The 18890-nt window shown below is 38.6% G+C and overlaps 1 protein-coding gene across 1 annotated transcript in view; it reads left to right on the plus strand.

Annotated features, from left to right (window-relative positions):
• Window positions 1-7777, plus strand: part of XKR4 (XK related 4) — an 87424-nt gene extending 79647 nt beyond the window's left edge. The window contains exon 2 of the mRNA XM_052788485.1: window positions 3486-7777. Within this exon, the coding sequence (XP_052644445.1) occupies window positions 3486-4432 (947 nt within the window). The 3' untranslated portion in view covers window positions 4433-7777. The remainder of the gene's footprint in view (window positions 1-3485) is intronic.
• Window positions 7778-18890: the final 11113 nt, after the last annotated feature.

Genomic DNA, 18890 nt, shown 5'->3' on the forward strand with positions numbered 1-18890 from the left:
CTCTGATATACAAGACTGTCAAATACACCAGACAGCTGCTGCAGCGCCCAAAGAGAGTGCGGAGGCTGCAGCTGAACAAGCGGGAAAGCTGGTTCTTGTTCGTCATGAACAGTGGCTCCACCGATCACAGTCCAATCTTCTCTGCTCATTTCTGAATGGCAAATAAGCCTTCCCAACTGCGGAAGTTAAACCACCCGCATTGGTACAAATTACTTGTTTTCCACTAGGTCTCTAGGACATCCTTTTTTCCTGGTGCCATGTTAGTGTCTTTAAAGTTTTGGTTTGATACTAATAGAAATTTATTTTAGTTCTTCTTTTGAAATAGGGATAGAGGTTTATACAAACACATACTCAGCAAATGCATCAATGTGTTCTAATTAATGAATTATCCATTCAGTGCTACGATAATTTGCTTTATCTCTAACCATTCCCAGTGAATTATTTATATAGTGACATTTATTAGCAAACTGCCATTTGCATCACTTTTACATTACTGTTCTCATTATTAATTATACTTTTAATAATTCTTTAGTGCTTGGTCTAATCAATAAAGAAAAACGGATGGTGCCCATGAAGCGTTTAGCCTTATCTTAATTCTATATCCTTAACGCCATTGCCAATAGCACAAGAGTAGATATGTAATACTTTAACTGGCAGTTCTTTCCTTTTGTACATTCCCTTGTCTCCTCTTCTCTCCTGTATGCCAGTATCCCTGAGCTTGTTCTGTAAAAGCAAAGGATGTTTCCCTATTAATGACTATTTAAATAACAGAATTACTTTGCTATTGTACTTGCTTCTTTCTTTCCCAGACAATGACTATGAATTAATTAGCATTAGAACATTGGAAATTCCTATGAATTTTAACATTTTATTTGGAACATTCTGTGTGCATTATTGAATGATTTTACACCTCCTAATGCAAAACCGATGATATCTCTACAACCCTCTGGGGGAGTGTGTGAGGTCATTAAAGTTAGATTTGCAAAGAAAATACATGGATTTCTCTCACACATTATTCTTTCCTGTGCTGATAATGCTATTTTTGAGCGCTTGTTCAGAGTGGCTCATTTCTATTGAAACATTCTCTTATTCTTTGCCTATTCATCTACCTTTCCAAACTTTTCATTTCATAAGGGAAATGAACTGTGGTTTTTCAATACTGAAAACATTCCCACAGGAAAATGAGAACTTACGTTTTCAGCTGTAGTGTTGAGTCCAGAGATAATGGTCACTGAAAGGCAGCCCGGTGTGAAAAGCAAACGTACATGTCAGAAATGAAAATAACAGTTTATACTACATCTCCTTCATGTCTTCATTGCTGATGATAGTTTATTCTCTCCGTGAAGGAGGATTCCAGAAGTAACATCGGTGTTTTGGCATCCAGGCATCTGTGTGTGAAGAAAAATGATGAAGTTTTATTAAAAATTCTCCCTGGAGTCCTAATTTTGTTCTATATTCCTGCTGATTGTTTTTTATTGGTTTTATTTTTAAAACAAAGGTTTTTTGGATTCATGGGAGCTTATAACATAATTAGCACCCTGCCAGTGACTGAAGGAGAAACACTGGCAAACACAATCCTAATCCCTCTGTACTACTTACTGAGCAAAATCTTAGTGTGTTAAGCCAGGTGGATTGCTTAAATAGGTTTTTTTTCTTCAGAATCAGGTATTATTTCCATAACCTACATCTATCTGTTTTAAAATAAACTTTCTTTTCAAAAGTGAATAGCAACATGTATGTAGGCTTAAATTTACCACTTTGTATTAACAAAATTTGCATAAAATTTATAATATTTAAGTAATATATTCTTGATGGTTAAGTTCTAAAGAAAGCTATTGAACAGGGAAGAAACATATTGCCTATGCATCCAGAACCAAAGGTTGTTGAAATTATTAAACAGCTTTTAACAGCAGATAAAAGAAATGTTTTCTTCATATCAGTTTGATTTACTTCAATAACTAGTTCAAAGTTAAGGATCTGCTTAGAATTAGAGTAAGCTGAAGCATCATTATCTTTAAATGGTCTATGAATAAATTCTCTGTCTGGTATGCTAAGACTTATGAATTCATTCATTAACTGTATATAAAATTTGCTTTGGTAATAAACCAGTTTTAAGTGTAAAAAGTTTGATGCATTTTTCCTCTGTATACAACATATTTATTGCAATTTTATTTAAATAATAAATACACTTGAAAGGCTGGGGTTTTGCATTTCAATTGAATTCCCATTTCCATCCAAAGCAGCTTGATACAAGTCGTAAGTAAATAAAAATTAATCTGCTAGTAAAGAAGAATTATTCATTTCTAACAGAATGCTATGTAAGTGTTAAGCATTTGAATAATTATGCTGAACTATATTACTTCTTAAATGGGAATGTAAGGTATTTTTCTGGTAGTGTATGGAAATAACAGATTAGTTTAAAAATTAGATTCAGTTGCAAAGCAACTTTTTTAAGTTTACCTACTGACAACAATCAAACTCACTTGAGGAAAAAGAATAATACACATTCAAAATAAGCATAGAAGGGTTTTTTAAAAATTTGTTTTATGGTTTTTTGTATTTTCAAATGAATAGGAATTATTTTCACAAAAATAATGTTTGAAAATCTCATGAGAATTAATTTTATATTGAATGCTTTTTTGTGAAAAATATGTGACAGGTTTTCCAGAAATATTATAGTTCAGGGCCTTATAAATAGGCAGTTCTATGATACATGGGAGATAGAATGGCTATATGAACATTAAGTCATAACTCCCAACTCCCTACTTTAGGAGCATCTATACTCAGTATTTTAATTCAGTAGAAATTTCCAACATTTCTAAAATGTATTTGATTTCCAACTGGAAGAAAATAAAGGTTTAACATTTACTACTTATTAAAATTCTGTTTAAAAGTGGTGGAAATATCAAAACAGGCAACAGTTTTCCCTCAGCAAGAGTAAGGCAGTTAGTTTAAATTCTGATGTAACAAGAGTTACATTCATTTATTTAAAAAATGTAGGTTTATGCTCACATTGTTATTGATTTGGTTTATATGTATATGATGCTGGCATTTTAATTAGAAAGACTTAGTTGCTTTATATTAGGCTTCTTTAATGAGTTATCAAAATCAGAAAATTCATATCCTTTCTTTAAAACAATAACCATAGCAGATCCTGTTAAATCACACAGCTGACAGAGACACCTATTCCCAACTTGCTCAAAGCTGTGAATTAATTAACTTGTTTCAAACATAAAATTGCTAGAGAAGCATTTCAGAGTGCAGCTTGATAGCCACTCTTGTTTGTGTGTATCCAGCATGGTACGGGCAATGAAATCTCAGCAGCGGAGGTCCATTTCTCAATGCTGGCTGAGCTAAAGGAGAAGGAAGAGGTTTTTATTATGTCAGTGGTGGAGAACACGTTGAAAGCAGCAAGGATCTCTCCAGTTTCAACCAAGTGCTGATATACTAATTATGCCTTAACTGCATCTCCTGTTTCCTCCTAGGTCTTACTGCTGCAGCATCTCTCGTATCCCTGGCTTGGGCTTTGGCTTCCTACCAAAAGGCCCTCCGTGACTCCCGTGATGACAAGAAACCCATCAGTTACATGGCTGTTATAATCCAGTTTTGCTGGCATTTCTTCACAATTGCAGCAAGGGTCATTACTTTTGCTCTCTTTGCCTCGGTTTTCCAGCTGTACTTCGGGATCTTCATCGTGCTGCACTGGTGCATCATGACTTTCTGGATCGTCCACTGCGAGACAGAGTTTTGCATCACTAAATGGGAGGAGATAGTTTTCGACATGGTTGTTGGGATAATCTATATCTTCAGCTGGTTCAATGTCAAGGAAGGAAGGACACGCTGTAGGCTTTTCATTTACTATTTTGTGATCCTTTTAGAAAACACCGCCTTGAGTGCTCTCTGGTATCTGTACAAGGCCCCACCAATCTCTGATGCATTTGCCATACCAGCACTGTGTGTAGTGTTCAGCAGCTTTTTAACAGGCATTGTTTTTATGCTAATGTACTATGCCTTCTTTCACCCCAACGGACCAAGATTTGGGCAGTCGCCAAGCTGTGCTTGTGAGGACCCTGCCACTGCCTTCACCCTACCCCCAGAAGTGGCCACAAACACCCTACGGTCCATCTCCAACAACCGGAGCGTCACAAGTGAGCGGGATCAAAAATTCGCGGAGAGGGATGGGTGTGTGCCTGTGTTTCAGGTGAGACCCACCGCACCGTCCACACCTTCATCCCGGCCACCAAGGATTGAGGAGTCTGTCATTAAAATCGATCTGTTCAGGAACAGGTACCCAGCGTGGGAGAGACACGTGTTGGACAGAAGCCTGAGGAAGGCGATCTTAGCATTTGAATGTTCCCCTGCTCCTCCACGGCTACAGTATAAAGATGATGCCCTTATCCAGGAGCGCTTGGAATATGAAACCACATTATAAACAAAACAAAAACACAGCTTGAAGAAGCTCCGACATTACAGTCCAAATTAAAGGGTTGACAGTAGGGCTGTAGGAATAACTAAACTGCATACTACAAGTAGAGCAGCAAGCTGTAGTGTTCTTAGTCTGGCTATCATCATGATTATCATTTGATCCACTGTGTGCAGTCCGTCTGCAAGACACTGATACAGCAGCATCACCTGAAAGCCTCAAAAAAACCCAAACGCTGACCCACACGTACAGATCAGTTACTGCAGGTGGGGAAACTCACCCATGACTCCTTGCTGCCATGAAACTCTGACTGCACAGTACTCACAATCAAACCAATAGGAAGGCTCTGACCAGGGCTTTCAACTTTAGCCAGTAGTGCATTTATTTTAGAAATGAATGGTTGATATTTGCATAATCAATGGCAAAAACAAACAAAACCTTTTCAAAAATAACAAAGCTGTAGCACACAGTATTGCTGTTATGAAAACTCTTTTCCGGGGAAAAAAATAGGAGCATAGTAGTCTTCAGCAGGCCCACAGATCAACCATTCAGCTTAGAACAGGTTTGCAAAATAGTTCTTTATTAAAAAGATACATCGTCATGTTTGTAAGGCTGTCAATGGAAAATAAACTAAATTCTGATTAATTAGGCCATAAACATTAGTACTACCAGAACTGTTTGTTTTCTGTGGAATTTCAAAGTCTTTTTAAATGCAATTTAAGTTCTTTATGTTACTTTCAACAGAAATCCTATGCAGCTCACTTCTGGTTTTCAGGAGGAATAAGGAGCTCTAGCACGTAGTGATGTAAATTAAATGATAATCATGATTCAGTTTTCAACTTGCAAAAAAAACAAAATATATATATATGTAAAAGAACAAGGAAGTATAGTTTTCGTATTCTAAACTTTTTGGAGGGCCCCATTCAGATATTTCAGAAGAAACTACAAGATGAACACACTGAAACTTCTCTGTTTCAGGACTGAGAATGCATGATTCAGTGTGTGAATGTATGCAGGGGTGACAAGAGACTGTGACATGCCATACCCTTCTAGTGCCAAACATTGTATAACTGCAAGGTTGATATTGCCTGAGGGACAGATAACAAGTGGCACGAGCCCTACCAGAACAAGAAGCAGGAAAGACCAATCAAGTTCTCAACGTGTAGAGACAGCTCTGATTTTTCCCACCCGAGGTGAAAGTGATGTCTTTTAAAGGCTTTCAGCCACCTCTTAGTAAGTATATTCACCGAAGTATAGTATAAGCAAGTTATGTGGAAGACCCTCTTCTGCTTGTTCAAGACTTGTGTCCAGATACGTCTAAAAATTACGCTGAATCTCTTGTAATAGAGTGCTTTTGCTGCAAGCTTTTGGGTTTTAAATACCTCCCTAAATCTAGTCAATGGTATCCTCCTTTATGTTAAAAGTATCCCCTGATGGTGCTTTCAGATGCATTAAAGGTGCAAGTCAAAATTTGATAGTATTTTTTTTAAAGCTGGTGCAGAGTGAAAAACTCATGAATTATTTCAATATTTTTGTAAAGTAAAAATATGGTATAAAAAGCTTACTTTTTATAAACCTCAAATCTTTTAATACATTTCATTCTCTTTATAGCTTAGATTTTAAGAATTGGTCCATGAACTTTATCAACTGGCTTCTGCAGGTTGATATAAACCTGGTTTTCACACATTATGGGTTTGTTTTGCAGTGTAATGCCATATGAAAGCCTACATGGGTACTTTTAGAATACTCTATAAACCGTGGATCCTGCTTCAAATGTAAGTGGCTTGTAAAGACACCAAGCGATTCCATAAGAAACAATTTGCTATCATTATTTCCATCCATTTTAGGAGAGCGAAGCAGAACTGAAGAGTTACTGTTGTAAATGGCATTGTCAGGATGGAGAAGACCTGATGATTGGGATTGTAATCTTCACTGTCAGGTATATCCAGTGTAGTCACTGCTGTATATGCTGCTGGGTAAATTTCAGTCTTTCCTATTATTAATATTTGTACTATGAAATGGCCAAGGTTACACGCCTGTGTTTATTTGTATGCATTCAATTAGCCATTTTTAATGTTGACTTTTTTTATCAGCAAAATGTTCAATACCTGTTGTTCTTTGCTGGGGCGAGTTCCTCAAAACAAAACATCTGTGAAAGTGCAGGAATCTGCAAGGCAGAGGGAACTTTACACAGATCCACAACTACCCGTGCTTCAAGGGTTTCTTAGGTATTTTCAAATTAAGCAGTGGCCAGCTGCCTCTATAATAATTTTTTAAATAAAATAACTCTTTGATAGTCCAAACCTGAAGCTTTGTACAAAATGATCGCCCTTTCCTCCATGGAGATAATAGCTAATTATTCAGAGAAAACTACTCATATTTTGTCAGAAAATATACCACTGCAAGAACTGCTAAAAAAGATTTTGGGAGCAAGTCCTTTGCCCCATGAAATTCAGTAGAGCCTTCACTCCAGAATCAAACACTAGCTCGCACAAGGAAATTGCTGTTTTTCTTTACAAACAAGGCCAATGACAAGCTTTGTAATCCAAGATGTGATAGTTTCTTTTGGAAACAGTTCGATGGGTTTGCTGCTGCTTTAACAACTCAGAAATTTTAGCATGAGTGAGGCACGGTGGGCAGCGCTCTCGAGCTCTCACCTCCCTCCAGCACCTCCTAGGGAGAGGGCCAGCATCGCGGCTGTCAGAGAGGCTCGTCCTCTTCTAATCTCCCTCTCAACCTGTCTTGCTCTTCCTCGGAGCTGCGAGCCCTTTGGTCAGGGCCTACAGAATTGAAGAAATGTTGCTTCGTACAGAATGTAACGGGTTATGGTCTGGACCGGTGCTTGCATTGCAAGGTTTCCAAAGAAGGTTTGGGGTGAGTTTGTCTGATTTGCTCTTGTTTGGTTTTGGAAGGAAGGACACAGAGGTGTTATTTATCTGTGTGGTTTTTAATATCTAGCATTTACTTTCTTTAGTCTCCCAGCATTTTTAATTTTTTTTAATAATGTTTGTAAAAATGTTTATCTTAAGCAAACTACTGCAGGGTTTGAGTGCACAGCGCCATACATGGCAGTACATATACACAGCTTGTCTTCAGAATTCAATCTGGCTGTTTGAGGAAGGGGGAGAAGTCATTTTACACCATGTCAAAATTTGCTCTCCAAAATCTTGCTCTGTTACGTTCGTAACATCAGTGATACCTGCACTGAGAACAGGGTGGCCACTGAAATCTTAACGCTCAGATGACTGCACGGGCAGTTTCTTAATTTGCATTGCTGTGAATAGTCGCATTAAAAGCTATAAGTATTTTTTATAGAAATTGTCAAGATTAAACATAGTCCATGTTGAAATTCCATGATGGCCTTATGGACAGTTAATCAATATGCACTATTCTTTTTACCACAGACAGTTTTAAAATCAATAAAGTTCAATTAAGACAGCAATAGCAAAAAAAGAATTGCAAAAAAAAATTCACTTCTGCTTTTGAAATAATAAAAAAAACAGGTCCTTTAAATTTCATTCCAGAATACAGGAAAATAAAAATTCATAATTATATTCTGGTAAAGAAAAGCAATCACATCTCTTTGTTAGAAGTAAGAATTACGTAAGCATTCTTCTAATGAACCAAACAAATTTGCCAGCAGATTTAATGGTAACTTACCTGGTTAAAGACTTGGTCCTAAAATTTTGAGAGTTGTGGATTTGTACGCTACAGAAAAGTCAATTTAACTAGTATTCACCACTCCTCTAGATAAAGGAGAGGTAATGCATACCCATGGTCATTCAGAAAACATATAAGAAAATGTGAGATAAACCTTTTGTCTTATTTTAAAAGAGAAGTTATTTGTTCTATAATAGGATAAATTTTTTTAAAAAAATGAATTCTTTGAAAATATGTGCAATACTTTTTTCCTGCAGATTTAATAATGAAAAAAATCATCTCCACTTCTGTTTATATCAATTCAAATATGCTTCTTGTGCTAGAACAATGCTTCTGTGCTTGGGTTATATGGGTTTGAGGTCATTTGCAAATCAACAAATTTTCTATTAATTAATTTCTATATCATTGGAGAAAATTTTCCTTCCAAAATTAAATGCTAGGCCTCAGCTGCCTGATTTTGTAAACTCTTAAGCAGAGGAGGTAAATTAAAATTTTATCTGAGCTGCAATTTTTAATATGTGGTGAATAGCTATTAAACCCAAATTTGTTTAAAACATATGATAGTCTAGCCAATATATCATTATCTCCCCAAAAAAGCAATTAATGAGTGGTACTAAAAGTACAAGTGCTGCGTTATTTGGAAAGGGACTCCTAATCACACAATATATATTCATTTGCTTTTTATTGGCCAGCAAATATTCACAACTAGCCTGTTGGGTTTTTTAGAACCCAAATTAAACAATTTTGAAGTGTTTGTGATTTGATCATACAACTCCTTAAGAGCCTTAAAAGTGGTGTTGTACTGAGCTTTAGTTGGCTCTGCCAGTGATTCAGCTCCCAAAGCCACTGCCCTTTCTCCTCTCTGTCTCTGAAGTCTTGCAATCTGGAGTGACTAAGATGCTGTGATTTACTCTGCACCCCCTGCACTGCCTGCACAATGCCAAGGAAAAGCTTCAGCAGATTGCTGGGGTCCTACTGCTGCCTCTCTTGCTCCTGTGCATGGTGGGAAGCAGAGTAAATTGCATTTGTGCATCCACCTAAACAAGCTTATTTAGGTTAAGTCCCTACAAGATGTGCATGATGAAAATAATCACAACACGTGTCCATGAATTTACAAGCCCAACACTGTAATTACTAATTCTGTAGTATAACAATGCCAAATGTGGGAAGAATTGTCTAAATACACAATAAGCCATTTAATTTTGCTAATTGTAGCAATTAGACTAGCTCGCATGAAGCCCATGCTCTCAGCAGAAAGCCAAATGGAGTAAGTGGCAAACAGCCATTTATATACCAGAGACATTATGTTACAAAATCTTCCCTTGATTGTTTCTAGAACTATGTCTTTTCATTACAGCATTGAATCCATTCCTCTTTATTCTGATAAAACAGATAAAATGCAAAATGAGAACAGATTCTTTTAAACCTGGGAATTAAAAAAACCCACAACAGATTACTGCAGTTCACATATAGTGATTTTTGGAAACAAATTCTGTCGTCATTTTCACTTGACTGCAGATTGCTGAGTGATCTGCTTCTGAGATGATTTCTTACATCTGGTATGAGCAGATTTCATTACAGGAGAGATGGAGATGACCTTGTAAAGCCTTGCTCACACGAGGTTAGGGGAATAGTGTCACTGATCTACAGACCATTTACAAAGCTTTTTTAACACAAGGGGTCCCCTGGGACCATTTGTTTTACCATAGTGACCTCACTGCAGGTCACTGCAGGTGTTTGGTGGGATTTCTTCACAGTTACACGGGTATGAATATGAGAAAGTAGGCTCCTGATCTTGAGTGAATAACTGCATGAATTCAGACCGTAGTAGTGAAAGTCTTCATGTCCTAGCTCCTAACTGAAGTCAGCTGGAGACCTGCTTCGTACCAAATAGCCTGAATGTCACTTGGCTCAACCAGAAATACATACTTTAACCTTAGTGCTAACTCAGCATGAATCAAAACATTTCTTCTTCTTTCCTTTTTAGTTCAAACATTTAAGAATATACCCATTTTGACCAAGTTGCTGTTTTGTGATCCTTTTAAGGAGACTTTGAGAAATGTCTCTGAAACCAGTCATTTCCAGTGATCCTTACAAAAGCCAATTGCTGACGAGCACATTCATTAAAAGGAACTTTTTCTGTACATGTAAGTTTGGCTCCTGTACTTAATGTTTTGTTCTGAATGCTCAGTATTTAATTCTTATGCACAGGATCTTATACACCCATTAGTAAGTCATGTGCCTACTCTGAATCGTGGAGCAAAGAGGACAGATACGCCAGATGCAGAGGAAAAAGTCCTCTTCTGCACATTTATGGGGTAATTTGCGTGAGCTAGAGAGGTAAGAGAGAAGTTTGTGTATAATCACAACAGACTTATAGATACTGTATTCATTGATATTTACAAGAAACAGTGAGATAAGCGGCCAACTAATAGAATGATCAAATCTAAACTTCTACATGCAAGACACTGTAAAATAAAAACAGCCAAGAAACTTTCAAGCGTAACAAAGAATCTCGTTTCCAGGAATGGTTGGGATAAACTTAAAAATGTAACAGATTTGTCAATGTAACTAGATGCTACATTAATAGAAAGACATGAGTGCTATGGATACAAGCATTTTCTGTATCTGTACGTTTCAGCCTCTTATTTCAGATATCTTTGGAAGCAATTGCTTCTGGATCTTACTTCTGGGCATGCTGTAGCCCTAGGCATGCTAGCAGCTTTTCTACACAAGTTCTGTTCTGCTGTAGGAAAGTCCACATCCTTTTAACAAAGTGTTCAGTTTGGGGGTTTTTTGCACTGAACTAAACCTCACAAAAGCATTTCTAGTGTGAAATAGTGTGAAATAGGTGTGTCCACTCAGCCACCTAGTGTGTAAAAGGTACTGCAAAACAGAATTTCACCGGTAGTGATTTCCCTGAGGTAGAAAAGCTGCTAGCTGAATGTCTAGAAGAGCCTTCAGAGACATAAGATAGTGCTAAGGCAAGATGTAGGCTGTGTTTGGGTGCTACAAGTCCGCTCAGGGCAAGGCCTGGTCACAGTCCAGCACTCTCTCCCCCACCTCATGCACCAAAGAGCCCACAGAGAGGAAAATGACGTGCATGGGCTGGACGAAAGCCACGGCACACAGGGACCAGATATCTGGCATGTTGCAGCACACACTCAGAAGTCAGTGCAGGCACATCAGGGGCCTCAGGCTAATACTGTGATCCTCCAAACTGCACGAACCAGGAGCTCCTGAACTTTTTATGCTAGATGTTCAAGCACCTAAAATTTGGCTCCTGGACTTGGTCAGAAACATCTCGGTCTTCATGGCAAAAAGTAGCTCTGCTCCTATCTCCCACCTAAGACTGCCAGGATCCCCTGAGCAGGTATTCTTCTGCCCATCCTACCCGAAGGACTTGGGTCCTCTGGGGTGCTATCAGATGGAGCTTTGCACAGAAATACTCATGACTGCTTTTCCAGCAGTAGATCTGTGGTAAGCAGAGACCAAGGGGAGAGCCAGGCTCAGTTATCTCTTCAGCCAGCAATGATTCATATGTCTAGCTACCATCTCTCAGGGGAAGGCTATAGGGCTGCACGCTACTGAGGAGAAGGCCATGCTCCCTCCCTCTTATTTTGAGGCTGTTCCTCCTCTTTGTGGAAAACATAAAGGTTGTCCTGTGCAATGTAGACATACTTCTATTATTTTGATGTATTCGGTCCCCTTAGTGTTGAGGACTCTGAAGCTGTTGCGCACGTCCAGTGCCATTGCCTGTTCCAGCCAGAGTAATGTCTACAGTAAAAATATGGGGCAGACGCAAAATCACTCTGCTCACCTTCCAACCTGACCAAAAGCTGTATGAACATGGTTAGCACTGTGACGAAGCCTGAATCTCTACACGCTGTCTTGAATCAGGTCTATTAATACACTGTGTGCTACTCTGGCCACGTTCACCTGGTTTCTCGTTGGAGCTCAGGCAGACTTTGTGTGTGCACACCAGAGCTACACCATGTAGCTTATCCGAAGTTCCCTGAGCCCATGGTGCACTCCCTTTGCGATCCCAGTTCTTTTGCTGAACAAAGATCTGTTTGGGCTGAGCAAAGGGCAAACAGGCTCTATGCTGTCTAGTGAAGCATGTGGAGCAGACATGGTTTCTCTGGACAGTACTTTTGAACCACAGTTGTGTGCAAATTGCCCAGGTTATGGCAAATGGAAGAAGTTCAGTGCCCATAGTTTGGAGCATGCTATAAAGAGTACTCTTTATGAAAGTGCTTGTTTTTCTCATAACAAAAATAGTAGGATCATGTCTCCTACTTGGGAGCAAATTTACGGTATCGAATGCATTTCTATATATATGTGTATATGTGTGTGTGTGTGTGTACACATGACAATGAGTCCTGAGATTCTATTAGGATTCAATCTTACAGTTAATTTAAATTCTAAGCCTAAAAGAAAAGCACCAGGAACATCATCATCAAGGGTAATCAAGTGATAACTGCAAAAAGAAAAGAACATTATTGGAAAACACATTCCAGCCATTATTGGAGACAGCTTTGCAATGTATTGTGCCAGTATTGCAATGAAAAGTTGTGGAGGAAATATGTCTAATGCTATATTTCATCATCTTAAATATTTTGATAAAAGAATAGAGTGGAAAGAAAAAAGATTTTTACAAAATAAATAAGGATTTATGACATTTAGTTAATCAAGGGGAAAAAACATACAGGCAAATGGCAAAGGGATCAATTAAACCTTTGTTCCGTTTAATGTTGGTTGTATTTGTTTCACTATCAGTTATCAATGTCCGTAGTTTAGGAAGGAAATAACCTGCAATAGTTAGGATGTTTTACTTGAATTTTGACTGAAGAACACTAAAGAGTGTTTGTTATCCAACACATATGCAGTTGCCTGATACATGCTGTCAGAAGGAAAGATTTGCTAGTTCATGGATTATGTACTGAAGAAAAATTTCAAATGCATGTATTTGAAAACAGTACCCCGTCAATTTAAATGTACCATGAATACACAGTAGCTACTTCTGAAATTTTAATTACTGATGCTTTTTTCAGTATGTGTTCTGCATTGCTATCTGTGTATCCCAGATTGTTTCTTAGACAATGTTTGATAAGAATTAATTTTAAATTTTATGAAGCTGAGGAAAAGATTACTAGCCAGCGAAGGCACTTGCTCCACTGAAGTTCGAGAATATGATACGAGTTCCTGACCTGAGTCACCATTCAGCATTAAGGATGGTGTTTGAAAAATATAGTCACTTTCCAACAGGATCTGATTTATGGACAGATAGATCTAAAATTGTCGCAGTGACTGGGTCAGACAATGGCAGTAGCTACGGAGGGAAAGTTCAAAAGTAGTCACTAATGACTCCCAACGTCGTTCCCTACGTTTCCATTTTGGGACACATGTAGCCTTCCTGTTGGCCAGCATCCGCACATGCTGTGATAGGTCCCGGTGCCGGCACTGCGGGCATTCGCTCTTGCTGAAAGGGAAGACAAAGTAGGCAGCTCGTTTCCAGCCCCAGTTGCCCCTGGGTTATTGGGCTGGCCTGCAGGAGATACTTCACTGAGAACACTTCAGCCATCGGCGAGATTGCCACACCGATCTGGGCAGGATTTAGCCTTTAGACAGCACTGTATGGACAATGAAAAATCTTCCTTTGTCAGCAGAGAGGGCAGCTGCCACTATTTATAGTCACAAAGTGCCAGCATATTGTCATGTATTTGTGGCTGCTATCGATTCCTCCTTTTTTATTTTATTGGAACAGCTTGGAACTTGTCAAGCTTTGCTTAGGTTGATTTGCAGCTAATTAATTCAACAGACGTTTTTAATCTTGCAAATTTGTGACTTGTAATACAGTAATCAAGCTCCCGTGAGCAAACATTAATCAGTTAAGGGGGAAAAAAAAGCTGTTGTTAGCTGTGTTCAGCGTGGTGCCCACACTGGAAAAAGAGATCTAGAAGAAATGCAACATTAGGAAATTCATCCTAGCTAAGCTTTCATCATTCATCTTATGAATCATTCATCCATTTGATTTGTTTTGTACATGCAAGGAGTTGTATTTTAAAGAGCATTGCTGGGATTGAGACAGCTCTAGTTACTGTCAGTGGGGAACTGGCCAAATTTCCTTCTGGTCATCTATTTCCTTATCAACCAAAAAGTCATTCTACCCAGCAGCAGTGCAATTTCATTTCTGAGATGACTGTGCTGGTTGTGGAACAGTTTATCCTGGAGAAAGGACTGTAACAAAACACATACTGCATTTAGCAACAGCACTAAGAACTGGGCGAATGACTGGAGAAAATATTTTATTCATTGCTTTTAACATACAGGTGGATTTTAGCTACTTTGACATGAAGCAGAAGGGCAAAAAAAAAAATAACGTTGCCTAAACTGAACCTGATCTTTCAATAAAGAAAGGTTTGTGATCAGCAAAGCATTTAAGTCCTTTCATAAGCAGGAAGGATGAAGGTTGGTACACTTGCAGTTTATAAAAATCAGTAGGAATGAGCGGGTGGTTTAATATTTAAACTAACTCTGGTGCTTGGAGGAACACAGTTACAGCAACATGGGACTCAGCAAGAGCTCACAGCTTGGCTGTACCCCCTCCTGGTACAGAGTTTTCAAGCAGGGTGCTGTCACAGTCCTCTCGGTCCGTCTGCCCAGGGTGCATGTGTATGTACATCAATGAGTAATCTGTACCTACGTTCTATTGTGGAAGCATCTCCACTGGTAACCTTACCAAGGAGGCCAGAGATCAAAAAGACATGAAAGCAAAGAAATGATTCCTCTAGTCGGGATTAAGATGTTTGTGAAACACTGTGGAAAAGCTGCCCCTGCTGTTTCAGTGGGTAAATGGAGGAGCAGAGTCTTTTAACAGCAAAAAAACCCAACCCAAAAAACCTTAATGCCAAAATACTATTTATGGTGCAATTACTCTCTCCTCTAGGAAAGGTGTTGACTGAAAAATTCTAGGTACATTACAAACTAACTGGAACATACAGGGAGACAGTGAAAGATACTTCTTAGATATAATTTCATTGCTATTGACAGGAGTTGTTTATTAGCAATAAGATACAAAGGTGTCTCAAACTAAGGCCTGGGAGACAAGGATTTTGTATGGCTGTTATGCCAGTGGTTGTTAAATTTAGAAATCCTAGATCATTAATTATAGGTCAAAGAATTTTTTTTTTTATTTTTTTTTTTTACAGAGGATAAACCTCAGATGGCTTCCACAAAAAACATAATGTTTAAAATAGGCTTAGAAGATGGGCTTTTCTGTATATGGAATATTATAGGCTTGCTGTTGTTTGAGTGCTTGTGCATTTTCTCATGCTCTCAGTTTCTCATGCAGTATGTCCATAAGCAAATAGTGGATTTGCAGGTGCATGTTCCTTTAGTGCTAATAGTCTTCACATCAACTTGTTCGTGCAGCTGAGGAGCACATACATGGGGAGGTGTGCACTTGTAAAGGTGTAAAGCAGGAAAAAAATAGAGAAGATGGAGATCAGTAGATGATGTGGTAGAAGCCTTATTATAATTAGGGAACAGCTGTGAGTCTTTAGAGTAGGTGAGCCCTCATGGTATTTGTTCATGCTCAGGTATTCTGTCACTCAGCTCATCATGGAAATTACTGCTGAAGGACTTTCGACTATATCAGAAGTTACCATCAATTCTTGCTTGTTTAGAAACAGGAACAGTATGATCCTGATTTCAGCAGAAAGCACTGTGGAGGCATCTATAGCCTCATGCATGATCTGTAAGTGTAGCATGTCATGACAGGTCTGTTTTCTTCAAAGATTTGCTCAAACAAGTTTGCAAAATTTACTAGATACTGTTTTGATATTTTTCCTTGCTTCAGTTTTCCTCCTGTGCTTATGAGTCTCATATGCAAACTCCACCAATGAGAGAAGACAACGCTCAGGTTATCTAACAGACTTTCTTTTTCTCACGTCGTAGTACAAAACTCAAAAATTCCTTTGCGTAACACCTGGCTATTGAGATAACCTCTATAGTTAGAGAAGGAGAAGCAAGTTAAAGATGAAAATACTGAAGTAATTTTATCAAGTGCAAAGCAGGAACATTTTTAAAGATGGCTGTCATATTTTGCAGCTCAACTGATCTTACTTCATCATTCTAAAGCCTTGGTATATGCCCATAGCAACCTAGAAGTAAATATCTTTTGTTTCTGAGATCATTTCTGACTCACAGAACAGCCACTAACTGGGGATCATGTTGGACTAGCAAGCAAAGATCTGCCATCCCACTGCAGTTCTTCTTTAACAGGACTGCAGTTCCTTTAAATCAATTCCCATTGATTCTCAAGGGCAAAAACTGTCCCCTGAATAATTTGTTCTACCTGATGGGACAGATATTTTGCTGCCTATTCTTTGAGTTGTGTATTATTAGCAAGCTAATGTTTATTCTAACCAATGAGCATCACTGTATTTTCCTGCAGCTGCCATTCTGTGTATAAGGCTGTCTTAACAATGGAAGCTGGCTCTATTTGTCTTCCCATGCTTGCTTACCTGCCTCTTTAATCAAATGCTAACTTAACAATTGTTATTTCTCATGCTGCAGAGCCATACAAAACCCAGTTTGACTTCTGGATTTGACCCGTGGCATTAGCAAATGGGAGAGTCATCTCCTCACTCTAAGCCGAGTGCATTGGAAATGGTACCCACTGGGATGCAATAAACACGGTTCCTTACCATGCTGATTTTATAGTAATTTTCCAGAGTACAGCTGTGGTTTAAAACTTTATGCAGATCTCTGTAATCTTCTTGTATTAAAAAAAAAAACAAAACCCACACCAAACAAACCAAAAACAAACAACTGACTTTAATTGTTCTTCCTCAGTATACATTGTTCTCTTGAAATTTGCGATGTGCCAGGAGCATGCCAGTTAATTCACATTGGATGCTTCAAATGGACTCCTACCAAAACTATTAATAAACCCAGTAGTAATTAAAAAGAGCATATTCTCCAGTCATTACAGCAAAATGTATACTCAGACAAGGCTAACTAATTTGTGCGTGCTTCCACCCTTCATCTCTTAAGATACAGAACTCAAAAGTTTGTTTGCAGATTGACTGGTGAATGTGATTTGTTTTGGGGAAATGTGTGCAAAAGTGTTTCTAGGCTATTAGTAAAACAGGTGAGCCTTCCAAAGCAATTTCATGTGAGGCAAACGATCCTAAAAGACAGACTTGGTAACAGTTGTGCTTACAAAACCTTCCTGAATGATCTACAGCTAAGCAAAAAAAACCAAACCAAAAGACACTCTTAAAGGACTGATAGAGAAATTCTGCCTGGTGAACATGTCAATAAGTCATACTTACACCAGCATTCTGGACAGGAGTGTTTATTATACTGGGATTTGCTTTGATTACAAGCAGTTTATAATCATAAAGGGCTTCCCTGAAGGTCCACTGTAGCAAATGGATTACTTTCTTTTGACTTTAATAGAGTCCAATAAGTCCCAGGAGTAAGCACGTGGGCATTTTGCTTTTACATTTCACAATGCCTCTGTAAGTAAAATTTATTTTTGAGGAGTCTCTTTAATAACTATTTTACAGCTCACTTGAACTTTACTATCAAGTGAAACTGTCAGTCATTGTGCAGCCAATACTGATTAGGCTAAGTCAATGAAAATGTCTGGGGAAGGAATATCAGGCTTTGTATTAAAAAACAGTCCACTGGAAATAATACTAAAGCATTTCTAGGTCTTCCAATTCTGTTAGTCACTGGATGAGGCCAAGATACCTGGCTGGATTCCAGGATAAATTAAAATAGGTGTTTAAATTTTCAGATGGTTTATTAATATTAATTATATTTTAATATTTTCTGTGAGAAAGTATCCATTAAGCTATACATTTCAATTTCAAGAAAAATCCATATCTCTCTATAAAGCCTAAGTCACTGAGCTCCAGGGCAGCGGGGGAAAAACTGGACAAGTTGGGAAGTGAAATTTTATCCTAAGCTCAGGCAAGAGTCCTCCTGCTTTCCCCACCAGCCTGCCACCCTAGCCCTCCACGGTACTCACCTGTCATTCTCTGCCACTGGAACCCCTGGAAATGGATCTAGGATTTGGATCCTGACAAACCTCATCTCAGTCTTTAGTGCTGGGTCACACAGGAAGGGGACAGAGGCACCTCGATGGCACGAGGGTAGGATCAGGCAGGTGCAGGTACATCCTCTTTTCTTCCAGTTTCTCCAGTGGCTACCACTGACACAGCTGAACTGGTGATGGGGAGAGGGACTGCTTCTTCTTGGGGCAGATGTTGTCTGTGAGTACTGAGACTTGGCAATATTATTTGTAGCACATTTCCTCTGTGAAACAGAAAGGTGGCAGGTAAAAGTTATGATGCAGTGAAGAGGATGCCAAATACCCACAGTGCCAAAACACTGAAACATCAAGCTGGATGCCTAGGCTGTAGAGGTTGGTGCTATGAACACAATAAGCTGGTGCAATGCAGTCCTCAAAGATGCAGTTTGTGGTTTTCTGTCCTTTGCAAACTGATATGCATAGGGAAAAACAAAGGTTTGCCTTTACTGTTGTTTCACGTGAAGAAAAAGGTTTTTACATCCGTTTCAAAGGTGTGCCTTTTAGCATCTTTGTGTTTTATGAAATAAGGCCTGAAAAAATACTTCTCTCCCCTTCAAAATCAGTATATCTTTTTCTGCTTAGGTTTACATAAAACTATAAAGCCTTGACTTCTCTGAGGAACTGAGATTCTCACAGCCCCACTCCCTCCCCCCCTCGAAAAATCTGAGCAACTGAGCAGGAACTCCGGACAAATATTTT

The sequence above is a fragment of the Harpia harpyja genome, chromosome 5 (assembly GCF_026419915.1).
Source record: "Harpia harpyja isolate bHarHar1 chromosome 5, bHarHar1 primary haplotype, whole genome shotgun sequence".
Lineage (NCBI taxonomy): Eukaryota > Metazoa > Chordata > Aves > Accipitriformes > Accipitridae > Harpia > Harpia harpyja.